The sequence below is a fragment of the Chelon labrosus genome (assembly GCF_963514085.1).
Source record: "Chelon labrosus genome assembly, chromosome: 13".
Classification (NCBI taxonomy): Eukaryota; Metazoa; Chordata; class Actinopteri; order Mugiliformes; family Mugilidae; genus Chelon; species Chelon labrosus.
In genome coordinates, this window is record NC_140346.1 from 27672567 (window position 1) to 27686765 (window position 14199).

At 41.5% G+C, this 14199-nt stretch overlaps 1 protein-coding gene across 2 annotated transcripts; it reads left to right on the forward strand.

The window, feature by feature from the left end:
• Positions 1-1204: 1204 nt before the first annotated feature.
• LOC311498528 (cullin-5-like) lies at positions 1205-13883 on the forward strand. Of its 2 annotated transcripts, none has more exons than XM_084559157.1 (19): positions 1205-1247; positions 2977-3086; positions 4336-4435; positions 4709-4885; positions 5243-5384; positions 5481-5626; positions 5802-5882; positions 7459-7552; positions 7818-7948; positions 8044-8151; positions 8244-8308; positions 8392-8524; positions 8620-8751; positions 10507-10657; positions 10787-10962; positions 11073-11234; positions 11332-11450; positions 12159-12282; positions 13140-13883. In XM_084559157.1, the coding sequence occupies exons 1-19, from the start codon at positions 1224-1226 to the stop codon at positions 13332-13334; spliced, it is 2370 nt and encodes a 789-aa protein (XP_084415283.1). In that variant the 5' UTR covers positions 1205-1223; the 3' UTR covers positions 13335-13883. The 2 variants fall into 2 exon arrangements, with proteins under 2 accessions (XP_084415283.1, XP_084415284.1); XM_084559158.1 differs by having other exon boundaries at positions 10507-10630.
• The last annotated feature ends 316 nt before the right edge of the window (positions 13884-14199 follow it).

Genomic DNA, 14199 nt, shown 5'->3' on the forward strand with positions numbered 1-14199 from the left:
ACTTTTATCTCCTTGTGGCAAATTAATTAATCTAATCTAGATCAGTATCAACGCCCATATTTTTTGCATAACACTTAAAGTACTTTTAATTCATGCTCCTGACGATACTCTCATACTTTTATTTAAACGTAGTATTAAAATACTTCTTCATTGGTCCTTTAACTTTTCTGAACATATTTTTCACAAGCTTTGTTTTGTAAGTACCCCATGTATTTTTACAGCAGGGCTAGAGCAAAGGATTTGAACACTTCTGCATGTATAATTCATTCATTCATTCATTCATCTCCTGTAACCGCTTATTCCTGTTAAGGGTCGCGGGGGTCTGCTGGAGCCTATCCCAGCTGTAATCGGGCGAGAGGCGGGGTCCACCCTGGACAGGTCTCCAGTCTATCACAGGGCTAACACAGAGAGACAGACAACCATTCACACTCACACCTACGGCCAGTTTAGAATCACCAATGAACCTAACCAGCATGTCTTTGGATGGTGGGAGGAAGCTGGAGAACCTGGAGAGAACCCACGTAGACACAGGGAGAACATGCAAACTCCACACAGAAAGGAACCAGTCGGCCTGGATTAGAACCCGGGACTTTCTCGCTGTGAGGCATCAGTGCTAACCACCACCTCGCCACTGTGCCGCCCCATGTTTAAAATGTTTCTGAATATTCTCAATAGATTTTAATTAAATTACATAAAATTATATATATATATATATATATATATATATATATATATATATATATATATTGGCTATTTTGTGTCATTTACTCACATATTTAATTTTCATTCCTTTCCTTAAAGCTTTATTGTGAGACAAGAGGTGACCTTAAAAGTTAAAGCAAACCACCACAGGACTCTAATGATTACATCTAAGAAAAATATTATTCCTGGCAAAGTAAGTTTTTGGTCTATATTTACTTAAGTGCCTTAATATCTGATAAAATATAATTTATATAGATGCATTACCGACTACCATTAATTTCTGCCAATTTATCTTTGCTCTTACATTCAAATTTTAATTTATTTCGTTCATGTTTTCAGTTAATATTCTGTATGTGAATCTACAGATATCCAAATAATAAACCACAAAATTAAACGAAATAATAATAAATAAATAAATATAAAATAAAACGGTGACTTTAATTTTAGTTACCGTTACCTAATCCCGTGCCGGCTCGACTACCTGTCTCGCGAGATTCTGCGAGGTGATAAGTTGAAGAAACATGGCGACGTCTAATTTGTTAAAGGTAAGAAGCACTTGAATATATCGTATTTCCCGTATTTGAAAACTCTTCGATTGCTCATATTAATGCCTGAATGTGTTCTCATTATTAAGACTTATACGCATGTGCACTAATATTTTAATTTATGGGCTAAACGGACAGATAGGTGCGTCTGAAGTCTCAGTTACCACCGTTGTCGTTGTTGAAGTCCGGTGTTATGTCGGACTGCGTCGAACAGGACACAACACAACAGAACCCGTCCTCAAAACGAACCCCGCGTGTGTGTGTGTGCGTGTGTTTGCATGTGTTCCGTTGACTCTGAACCAGAACCGAACCGGAGCCGTTAGTCAGTCATGCCGGCGTCAACGAACCACAGTCGAACAAGAACCGTACCGAGCCCCGCAAAACCCAACACTGGAGATCATGAGGGAACACGGTTCAGTTGGAAAACACATTTCGACACAAGACACCCCTTCACAGCAGAACCGTAAAGCTATTTATTCTGGGGGGCAACCGTTGCTAACGTGCTAGCGCTTTTATTTTGACAGGCTAACTGTCAACTGGACCGGCTAAAAACACCGATTTTGTCCACAAAGTCCCCGTTAAACACCTCCTCTCCAACCGGTAGAGCAGTTTATTGCTCTACCGGTGTGTGAAGTTGATTATTAATATCTTGTCTGAGCAATAATTAGCCAGTAAAATAACCAACCGCTAATGAGTGGACAGGTAGCTTTGGAGGCTAAATGTAGCTTTGACAGGTGGCCCCCGCCCCCCTGGCCCTGACTGACACCTGGCCCTGCCTGCTGTCTAATAACTAATTAAATAAACGTTATTTTAATAACTCTTCTTGTTATTATTTATACTACTCTTGTAGCTGTTGTTTTTTGTTATGAATGAAGTGAAGAACACTGGTTATCATGTGAAGGTTCTCAGACTTCATCCAGGTCACGGTGTGTCCAGATTATGTTTTAAATAAAGGGCGACTGGGCTTGTAGAGTTCCTTGAAGACGTTTCTCTACCTCACCATCCGTGCAGCTTCTTCAGTTCAGTTCTGAACATCTCAGTTCAGACCCCAAAGTAAACCTTCAGAGGACTAGTGGAGTCCAGGCCTATTTATTGTCACTTCCATAATATGTTAATAAAAGCATACATTGGTGTGAAATACTGTTTCTCCCAGTCCCCTTATAACTACATATACGCTGACAAGACACACACAACTATAGCTGCTACTACACTACAACATGTTAGAACGCAGAATAATAAAAGAAGATATACAGATCTACAAGTATATAACTGATATTTAGGTTTCCAACTACAAAGGATAGCTGCTAGGTACAAAAGCTGCCAATGGAGTGGGTGAATTAATAAATTAATACTGCTACTGGTGTATAAAACACTCATGTTATAATCATCAGTAGAACAAAGAGGCATTAGATATTCTGAATGTTTAAAATATCCGCACTTTTTATTTTTTTTAACAATTAACTCGAAAATAGTTTAGTAACTGTTCTGTTGGACAGCTGGGATAGGCTCCAGCAGACCCCCCGACCCTTCACAGGAATAAGCGGTTACAGAAGATGAATGAATGAATGAATGAATGAACTATTCTGTTGCTGTAGCGTTTGAAAATCTCATTTCTTTTTGTCTCTCTCCACGCCTCTCTCCTCATCGCTGTTTTTTGTTGTTGTTGTCGTTATCCTTCCTCTTCCTCTTCCTCCTCCCGCTCCTGCCGTCCCATGTCTCCCTCCTCCAGAACAAGGGGTCCCTGCAGTTTGAGGACAAGTGGGATCTGATGCGACCCATCGTCCTCAAGCTGCTCAGACAGGAGGCCGTCACCAAGCAACAGTGGTTCGACTTGTTCTCGTAAGGGACCGCTCTTTGCTCCGTCGCTTAGTTCTACAGCTGTTGATGCAGCTGCTGCCACTTCAGACCTTAATAGCTGTCGACTTGTTTTTGAACTCATAGCGGCGAAAAGTCATATAGATGGATTAAAAAAAGGGTCAAAAGCAGGTATAATGAGGTAGAAATGTATAAAACGTATACATAAAATAGAGCTATAATAAGATATAAACATAACAGTCCTGAGAGAGCTTCTGATTCAAATGTGTTTTCATTGTGGATTCTGTGGTTTGTGGAACTATTGAATAGTAGTTTGTTCCAAAATATGTATCAGCTCCTTAATTAATCCAGTTTAACAGCACCACAAACTACATCCTCTAAAAAAAGCCTTATAAAGAAAGTAATTATCATCCATGCTGTGACATCTTTCTTTAGGAAACAGGATGTTCAAGGGTAACAAAACACCTTGAGGTTAAAAAGTTAAAGACAATTAAACAACTATGTCATTCATCCAAAAGCTCAGATTTCCTAAGGTGTTTATTTTGAACTCTCAGACCGTCTATATCGTTTAACTTTATTTAACTGAAGATTGTTTCTTATCCAGACAGAGGACGGTGAATGCTTTAGAGATTATAAATTGTATTATATTGAACCGTATAAATAAAAACAACGACTTGATGAACCTGAGTAACAGCAGAGTAGAGAAGAGAAAGTAAGAGATTTCTTGTTTGGTCGTGAGAAATTACATGAATAGAGGAAAACACGAGGAGTTTAATTACAATTTACCAGTTTGTTCAAGGTGTTTTGTTACAGCTCACATTTCAAAGGGCTTCCCTGCCAGTTTGAATCATGTGGGAATACGAGATATGTTGAGCAGAAGCTCAGGAAAGAGCCCCGAGGTTTGGAGGAGTCACACAGATACAGATGTGCTGCTCTGAAGACAAAGCTCCTCCTGTCCTGTAACATTTTCGGCCGAGACGTTGGGTTGAAATCAAAACCCTTCTTCTGCTATTTTAATCTTCTGGAGGCGTTGCTTGAAATTAAGTTTTGTTGATTAAGAAATATCACGGAAATGTATTTGTTGCCTGGCAACGCGAGGTAATGCCAGGTCGTTTACAGTGGCAGCAGTCAGCAGGGAGAGACCTTACCTCTGTCTGTGCTTGTCTTAAGTGTTTTTTTATTATTATTTCTTATTTGCTGTAAAGTTTAATAAACATCGGAGCTGCTGTGTCAAACACATCGATGTCCTTTCTCTTTCTCGTCCGTCCTGCAGAGATGTCCACGCCGTGTGTTTATGGGATGATAAAGGACCAGCCAAAATTCACCAGGCCCTCAAAGAGGACATCCTGGACTTCATCAAACAAGCACAAGCTGTACGTAGAGTGTATTTAGTCTGCTTTATGTTAACGTTGTTCTTCTTGATGCATGTTTGGTTGAGTATGCTGCAATTTAGTGAATGTGAACATTTGATGAAAGATGCAGGATGAGCCGCTGACGATGTGTTCGGCTTTTTAAACGTTAGTCTGACACCGTTATCGCCACATCTTCTTCTGAAAGCTACATCTAGATCAGCTCTTGCCGGGCGTTCATCAATCGCTCTGTCCTGCATCGCCTCTAACTTTTGCTTTCGCCCGTTGCCGTGACAGCGGGTGCTGAGCCACCAGGACGACACGGCGCTGCTAAAAGCCTACATCGTAGAGTGGAGGAAGTTTTTCACCCAGTGCGACATCCTGCCCAAACCTTTCTGTCAGCTGGAGATCACGCTGATGGGAAAACAAGGCAGCAACAAGAAAACCAACATGGAGGACAGCATCGTACGAAAGGTGAGACAATTGTGTTATTACTAATGTGTTGGTCGTAGTCTTTGTGGTACGTTCAAGTGCAACATTTTGGTCCAGAAACAGGAGATAATATTATGTTGCCTTATATTCAAGTAACAAGCTGAAACAAGGGCAGCAAGTTACGAACATGGAAGACACACAAGTTCTGCTGTTGATATTTGGACATACTGTGACCTGGATGACTGAGAACCTTCACAGATTTCATCGCTGGTAGTTCTTTGATGTCATTTTTTTGATGTTAGACCTTTAGGAACATTATTCTTTGGCTTCTCTTGGCTGGGGCAAACTGAATGTAGCTTACCCTTCAACCTTGATTCACTTGCCTTACCTTTCCTGCAGCTGATGCTGGACACGTGGAACGAGTCGATCTTCTCCAACATCAAGAGTCGTCTGCAGGACAGCGCCATGAAGCTGGTGCACGCAGAGCGTCTGGGGGAGGCCTTCGACTCGCAGCTCGTCATAGGCGTACGAGAGTCTTATGGTGAGACAACGTCGCCAACATAACGATAACACATTATCTACAATTAAAATAAACCTTTACATGATGATTAATGATCTGTCTTGGTTCCACTTTCAGTCAACCTGTGTTCAAACCCGGAAGACAAGCTGCAGATCTACAGGGACAACTTTGAGAAAGCCTACCTAGACTCCACTGAGAGGTTTTACAGAACGCAGGCGCCGTCTTATCTGCAGCAGAACGGCGTCCAGAACTTCATGAAATATGTACGACACGAGTCTATTTAATATCCTCAAGTGTTATCAAGAAGGATGTAGTTCAGTTTAAAGGTAGAAGAGAACCTAATGAAGCCTGTGTTTGTTTTAAAGGGTTTTAAATTGCCCTTAAACTGGAGTTTTATTGTCGTTGGTTTATAACTGTTTTTTTTTTTTTATCCTGTAGGCAGACGCAAAGCTGAGAGAAGAGGAGAAGAGAGCAGTTAGATATCTAGAGACACGACGTGAATGTAACTCTGTTCAAGCAGTAAGTTATCTGAAATGCACTTTTATTTCTTTTGTCTATTTTAGTTTTTATTGTGTTCAATTAATCAGATTATATTCAGATTAAGACCTGCATAATAGGGCTCCAATCTGTGATTTATAATAATGAGGTTTTTGCTTTTTTTCTGACTGAATGTAATGAGAAAGAGAGACGGACAACGTTTTATTTCACTGCTGTTTAATTGTTGGCAATCTTAAAAACAGAATAATATACAAAAAAGAATTAAAGCTGTTAAAATGAACGTGATAATAACACTAAAAGGTTATGAAGTGATGCTGCAGAAACAGATAAAGAACAGTTTTAGAGCTACTAAGCTCTGCTTCTGTGACAAGAACAGAGTTATTTTAATTCACTGTCGATGTGAGTTCAGTTACCAGCGAAGGATGTCGGGTCTCATAAACCACTTTCTGGCCAAGCACACTGATTTAAAGAGCCCTCCTCAGTTAACAATGTAGATGAAGCATATTATATAATGTATATATTTGAAGTTATGTTCATTTGCATAAAGCAGCATATTTGTCCACTCCCATGTTGTTGATAAAAGGATTAGAAACTCATCCCTTTAAGGCTAATTTAGAAAACACTTTTAAAAGGGTAATTTAATATTAACGAAGTATGGACCGTGATTAGATTACTGGGATTCATTTTTAATTGATTATCACCCGTAATATTTATATGCTATGTCAGATCTCCAGACCAGTGACTTTTAGTCAGAGCGCTGTGTACTTAACTCTTTAAGGAGTTAAACATTTAAATTGATCTGCAGCACGATTAGTCACATTTTCTGCAAGGCTTAACTTGCAAAAATCAAAATGTGCTGTTTTATTCAAGTTAACAGGGATGTGATCAGTAGCGTTACCGTCATTACAGTACAAGGACCTCAGCTTTACAAATGTGTAACCATACATGGTACATTTCTGCATAAAAAATATTCAAAAGTCCTGAAAGTAGACCAAGAGAATCTAATCAAACAAATAAAACAGAAATATTATACTTGTGTATTTGTTTATTCAGGAAAATGAGCCAATATTACATATCAGAGAGGAGCTCCTCCAGGATTAAATCAGAGTCCATGTGTTCAGAAGTGTTTCCATCAATGTAATGAGACTCAGGTGTGGCTCGGTTTCTGGTTTAGTTTCAATAAATCAGGGATTTGTCTCAGTCTGATCTTCACAACACATGTTTGTGGACAAAGGAGCTTTCTGAGGAGCTCAGAGAAAGAGTTGTTGTTGCTCATCAGGCTGGAAAAGGTTCCAGAACCATCTCTAAAGAGTTTGGAACCCACAAATAATCCACTGTCGGACAGATTGAAGACGAGGAGTGGTCCACCAACAAAGATCACTCCATAATAGTCTGAGAGGTCCCAAAGGAACCCAGGGGAACTTCTAAGCAGCTAAAGGCCTCTCTCACATTGGCTAATGTTAATGTTGATGAATCCACTGAACAACCATGGTGTGAAAATTCCCAGGGGTGCAAAAAAACAAAATACAGTTTTCTCTTGTTCCTTTGATTCAGGCAGAACAAATCCGATGTGTCTGTTTTCTGTGTTTCCTCTCAGCTCATGGAGTGTTGTGTGAACGCCCTGGTGACCTCGTTCAAAGAGACCATCCTTGCCGAATGTCCGGGGATGATCAAACGCAACGAGACGGACAGTGAGTTCCTCCAGGAGTCGACGCCGTGCCTTATTTCTTTTTAATGTATCAAGTAATCCTGACAAGATACAAACTATAACATCTGTTGGAAGTAGTGGCATGGATATTCTCTACGACATGAGTTTAAAAATAGAAATAGCTTCTCCCGGGACGGATTGGTTTCCTTCCAGGGAGGCCAGTAGAGCTTTACAAACGTTCAACCACGACCAAGAGAGACCCCATCATGTCTTTTTTTTTATCTAACATATTTTTTTTCCCGGAGCAGAGCTGCACCTGATGTTTTCACTGATGGACAAGGTTCCCAGTGGGATCGAACCGATGCTGAAAGACCTGGAAGATCACATCATCAGTGCTGGACTGGCGGACATGGTGGCTGCCGCCGAGACTATCACTACTGTACGTTCACAATCACACACTCTTGATACGCAACTCTTAGTAAAATGTTTGGGGGAAAAAAATGAGGAAAAAGATTTATTTTTGTGCTTGTGCAGGACTCTGAGAAGTACGTGGAGCAGCTGTTGACGCTGTTTAACCGCTTCAGTAAGCTGGTGAAGGAGGCTTTCCAGGACGACCCTCGCTTCCTCACAGCCAGAGATAAGGTCCGATTCTTTCAAAAACACACAAACATAAACTGATAATCACACCTGAAGTGATTTATTCACTTATTCATGATGATGTTTTCCACCGACAGGCTTACAAAGCTGTCGTCAATGACGCCACAATCTTCAAACTGGAGCTGCCTTTGAAACAGAAAGGGTGAGTGGAAGAGTCGGCGTTGTCCCGGCGTTGTTTAGCTGTGGAACAACTTCACCAACGTGTTCATGTGCTCATTCAACCAGAGTGGGGATGAAGACTCAACCCGAGTCAAAGTGTCCGGAGCTGCTAGCAAACTACTGTGACATGCTGCTGAGGAAAACTCCCCTCAGCAAGAAGCTCACGTCGGAGGAAATCGAGCTCAAACTCAAAGAAGTGGTGAGTCTTCAGTGCTTCTCTGTTTTCAGACCTTCTCAACCTGATGTCCTCACGCCCGTTTCTTTCTTTTCTCTTTTCATCTTCTCTTCCTGCAGCTCTTGGTGTTGAAGTACGTCCAGAACAAAGACGTGTTCATGCGTTACCACAAAGCTCACCTGACCCGGCGCCTGATCCTGGACATTTCAGCCGACAGTGAGATTGAAGAGAACATGGTGGAGTGGCTGAGAGTGAGTCGCAGAATCTTTATTAACTTTGTTTTACATTTAACAACTAAAGATAAACATTTATAGAAGAACTTCACCTCTCTTCACCCTAGATTATTAATTATTATTGTGTGGTTGTCCTCTGTCTAACCTGGTTTAGCCCTCGCTCTAAAACTTTTGCTTAAAACAGATCAACTCAAAGCACTCATGTCTGAGCAGGTGACTGCAGATAAAGGCCTCAGTGTTCGTCTCTCAGTAGTTTAGCGTCTTGTAAGTCACCAGAAAGTTTTATTTCAAAGCAGCTCAGAGAAATGTGAACTTTGTTAGTGCTGAATAAACTCTACACAAGTAAATATTTGATCAGTGGATGAGATTTGACTAGAGATGTCCAGATCAAGTTTTGTTGCCCCCTGATCCAAAACCAATCTTTTAATACTGAGTCCAGATCTGATCCAGAATGTCCTAAACTGTAGATTCCTAAAGTCTTTTCTGGAGTCGACTGGATTCAGTCTAATAAATCTTTCTGTCGCTTATTTTTCTTGTTTCCGATTCAAGTTTCTTTGTCCCCCGAGTCCTGAGTCCTGATCTGATGTTAAATGTCCTAAACTTCCTCCCCTATAACTTCCTAAAGTCTGTCCTTGTCTTCCTTGTCTTCTCCTAGAGTTGGTCTCCTGTGTCTTCCTAAAGTCTGTCCTTGTCTTCCTTGTCTTCTCCTAGAGTTGGTCTCCTGTAGCTTCCTAAAGTCTGTCCTTGTCTTCCTTGTCTTCTCCTAGAGTTGGTCTCCTGTAGCTTCCTAAAGTTTGTCCTTGTCTTCCTTGTCTTCTCCTAGAGTTGGTCTCCTGTAGCTTCCTAAAGTCTGTCCTTGTCTTCCTTGTCTTCTCCTAGAGTTGGTCTCCTGTGTCTTCCTAAAGTCTGTCCTTGTCTTCCTTGTCTTCTCCTTAGAGTTGGTCTCCTGTAGCTTCCTAAAGTCTGTCCTTGTCTTCCTTGTCTTCTCCTAGAGTTGGTCTCCTGTGTCTTCCTAAAGTCTGTCCTTGTCTTCCTTGTCTTCTCCTAGAGTTGGTCTCCTGCAGGTTCCTGAAGTCTTTCCTTGTCTTCCTTGTCTTCTCCTAGAGTTGGTCTCCTGTAGCTTCCTAAAGTCTGTCCTTGTCTTCCTTGTCTTCTCCTAGAGTTGGTCTCCTGTAGCGTCCTAAAGTCTGTCCTTGTCTTCCTTGTCTTCTCCTAGAGTTGGTCTCCTGTAGCTTCCTAAAGTCTGTCCTTGTCTTCCTTGTCTTCTCCTAGAGTTGGTCTCCTGTAGCTTCCTAAAGTCTGTCCTTGTCTTCCTTGTCTTCTCCTAGAGTGGACTGGATTCAGTCCAATAAATCTTTCAGTCAAAGTTAATGTAGTGTGGAGAGGGTAGCTGGTACCTTGTGTTCTCTACTCCAGAAATGTTCTGGTCATCCAACGCTGCCATAAACTCCCTAACCCTCTCTGGAAGATGTTTCTCCTTGACGCTGTCTCCAGGAAACTTTTCTCTTCTTTTAAACGTTCAGTGTTTGTTGTTGTTGTTTGGGTGCAGCCTTTGACTGAGTGGACTCCATGGATTCTGTTTAGTGGTTTTATTGTTGGTAGTATGTCAGTAGTAAGATGGATGCTTGTATGGATTCAGCGTCCAAACTTCATCATAGACGTCTGCTGAAAAAATAATATATAGCAGAAATTGGATCCAATTGGATGAAAATGGGATGTGTATTGATTTTGTTTCTTTTGTCCTTTGTGTTGTTTCCTGTTGTGTGATTGTAGGAAGTAGGAATGCCTGCTGATTATGTGAACAAGCTGGCCAGGATGTTTCAGGACATCAAGGTCTCGGAGGACCTCAACCAGGTCTTCAAAGAGATGCACAAACACAACAAGCTGGCACTGCCAGGTCAGGAGAGCTGGTTCCATGTGAAATGTCTGTATATTTATACACGTTTATTATACATAGTTTTATTAATTATCCTCTGTGCTTGTTTTGTTCCCTCTCATCCACCATGTCCTATAATGACAATAAAAAAAACCGTAAACCCTTTTTCCTCTGCAGCCGACAGTGTGAACATTAAGATCCTGAACGCCGGGGCCTGGTCCCGAAGCAGCGAGAAGGTTTTCGTGTCGCTGCCCACAGAGCTGGAGGACCTGATCCCAGAGGTGGAGGACTTCTACAAGAGGAATCACAGCGGCCGCAAACTCCACTGGCATCACCTCATGTCCAACGGCATTGTGAGTGGAGAGTAGAACCAACAATCAGAATAAGAACATTTGTCTCTCCTTGTAATCTAGTTTAGTTGGGGTTTACCTTGAGGGTGAGAGCTGCCTCTGCTTCTCCTCAGATCACCTTTAAGAACGAGGTGGGCCAGTACGACCTGGAGGTGACGACGTTCCAGCTGGCCGTGTTGTTCGCCTGGAACCAGAGACCCAGAGAGAGGATCAGCTTCGAGAACCTCAAACTGGCCACGGAGCTTCCAGACGCAGAGCTACGCCGAACTCTCTGGGTCAGACCGAGGACACGGTTTAAGGCTCTTTATTTGAACTCTGCCAGCAGCTCTCATGATGTTTCATATATGTATTTGTTGCTCTGTCTCTGTGCAGTCTCTGGTCGCCTTCCCCAAGCTGAAGAGACAGGTGTTGTCCTACGACCCTCCAGTTAGTTCGCCCAAAGACTTCACAGACAGCACGCTGTTCTACGTCAACCAGGAGTTCTCACTCATGTAGGTTATTTAGAAAAATGCACAGTGAAAACACAGCGGCCTGTCCTTGTCTTCCTTGTCTTCTAGAGACGACTGGATTCATAAATCTTTCTGTCAAAGTTAATGTAGTGTGGAGAGGGTAGCTGGTAACATGGCTGCTGCTTCTTCTTCTTCTTCTTCTTCTTCTTCTTCTTCTTTTCCGTTGTTTTCTCCTTCTTCTTCTCCTTTTCCTCCTTCCTCTTCTTCTCCTTCTTTCATTCTTCTTCTTTTCCTTAATCTCCTTCTTCTCCCGTTCCTCTCTCTTCTTCTCCTTCTTTTCCTTCTTCTTCTCTCTTTCCTTCTCCTTCCTCTTCTTCTCCTTCTTTTCATTCTTCTTCTTTTCCTTAATCTCCTTCCTCCCCCTTTCCTATCCCTTCTTCTTCTTCTCCTTTTCCTCCTTCTCCTTCTTCTTCTCCTTCTCCCTTTCCTTCCCTTTCTTCTTCTTTTCCTTCTTTTCCTTTGTTTTCTCCTTCTCCTTTTTCTTCTCCGTCTTTTCATTCTTCTTTTTCTTCTTCTCCTTCTTCTCCCTTTCCTCCCCCTTCTTCTTCTTCTTTTCCTCCTCCTACTCCTTCACATATGCTACTGCTGCTGTCGTACATGTTGTTACCCGACACTGTGAATGACTCCTTAAACTTTAAACCCATTTATGAATATTGATAAGTATTTTTCTTTCTGTCACGTTTTTTTTAGCAAGAACTCCAAAGTCCAGAAGCGGGGGAAGATCAATTTGATTGGTCGACTGCAGCTGACCACCGAGCGAATGAGGGAAGAGGAGAACGAAGGAATCGTCCAGCTCAGAATACTCAGAACTCAGGTACCAGAATATTTACACGTCTTTGGTTCTGATCGGCTCACTGCAGGACGCTGGTTTCTGGGAACATGGTGTTAAACGTCATGTGATATCAGGTCGTTAACAGACCCTGGTTGAGTGAGTTTCAGGACAACACCAACCCCCCAGCAGTCTGTTAGATGTGAAGACTTAGATGAAACGTCCTCTAGAAACTTGTTTCTAAAATAAATGTAAGAACTTGAACCCGACACTCTGCAAAAACTGAACTCTAACTAAGATATAACCTCTTAAATTAAGGCAAAATATGCTTGTTTCCTGTCCACCAAGATAATTGTTCTTACTAGTCCTACTAGTTACTTTATTCCTAAATCATTTACATAAATTAAAACTATTATAATTTGTTATTATAGTAAGTCAAGGTTTAAAATGTGAACAGCCACAGATCTACAGGTTTTAGATGAACACTTACAAGACCAACAACTACTTTGTCAAAGTTAGAATTTCATATTTCAGGCATCTTTTCCTCTCTTAACATATTAAAAACAGACAAGGATAATTAATAATAATGATGTAATTCATTGTTTTATTGTCATTACTTACTGTAAAGTCACAACTGTTGCTACTGACTAAACCGTTCTGTTCATATTTTCCTTGTATTCATGCAAATCTGCTTGTTTTCAGTCTTAAAACATGAGTTTTCAAATATCTGTTGGTTCTTTGAAGCTATGTAGATTTACTTGTTTTAAAAACTCTTGGCAAGACAGACTTTGCTCATTTTAGGTAACAGATCCGTCATTTAAAAACGTTTTTGCAGTGGGCATTGTCCATTTTGAGACCTAATTTGTAAAATGTCTTCTTTATTGTCTTTATTTGTCGTCCAGGAGGCCATCATTCAGATCATGAAGATGAGGAAGAGGATCAGCAACGCCCAGCTGCAGACGGAGCTGGTGGAGATCCTGAAGAACATGTTTCTGCCTCAGAAGAAGATGATCAAGGAGCAGATCGAGTGGCTCATCGAGCACAAGTACATAAAGAGGGACGAGGCGGACATCAACACCTTCCTCTACATGGCCTAGGCAGCGAGGAGAGGGTGGCGTTTTTCTTTTATGCCGTTATTTACTACTGGCCTGAAACTGGCTGCTTTACAAATCCTGAGATGAACGAGGAGGAAAAGGAAAGAGAGAGAAAGAGAGAGAGAGAGGGAATGTTGAAGGACAAGGAAGCCTGTTCAACAAACGTGTGGATTATTTTTTGTTTTTGTGTTACCGGAGTGTCATTTCCAGGTGTAGCGTGGAGTCGTCGGGCTGTGTGTGTGTTTGTCTCTGCTGCCCTCTAGTGTCAGATCAGAGGAGGAGCACGGGCGGCCAGCAGCTCAGAATAAAACAAGAAAGAAACAGACTTGAATGAAATGAAATACTTCCTGCCTTACTTTCATCAGCAATGGACTGGAGAAGACGAGGAGGAGGAAGAGGAGGAGGAGGTAGAGGAGCTGATAATCCTTCGCTTTCACTTGATGCCACAGCTGCCATCTTAGCGGCAGCCATTTTGCTTCCCTCCTACTCTACATTGGACTTGTTTTTGAATGGGGGAACGCAAAAAATCAATAAAAAGTGAAAGCTGCCACTGAGGAGGAGGAGGAGGAGGAGGAGGAGGAGGAGGAGTGGACACGGAGAGAGAGAGACTTGAACTACCGAGGAGTATTTTGCCAAATTGTGTGGATGTGTGTTTGGGTGCATGGTGTGTATCTGGTCTTTTAAATGTGTGTATGTGTGTGCACTTTCAACAGCATGCTGCTCTATTATTATTATTATTATTAATATTATTATTATTATATTTTTTCTTATTCAATGGAGGAATCTGTCACACCTTATCTGGAAAGGTTTAATTTATATCATTTAAATTCGATCCCCTCCGACTGCAGGTCAACTGTTCACACTCATC

Excerpts from the sequence above, each read along its gene's own strand:
- LOC311498528 (XM_084559157.1), top strand. The coding sequence starts at position 1,224 with ATGGCGACGTCTAATTTGTTAAAG. Across the intron at positions 4,886-5,242 it reads AGGACAGCATCGTACGAAAG|CTGATGCTGGACACGTGGAA; the intron begins GTGAGACAATTG and ends CCTTTCCTGCAG. Across the intron at positions 5,627-5,801 it reads TCCAGAACTTCATGAAATAT|GCAGACGCAAAGCTGAGAGA; the intron begins GTACGACACGAG and ends TTTATCCTGTAG.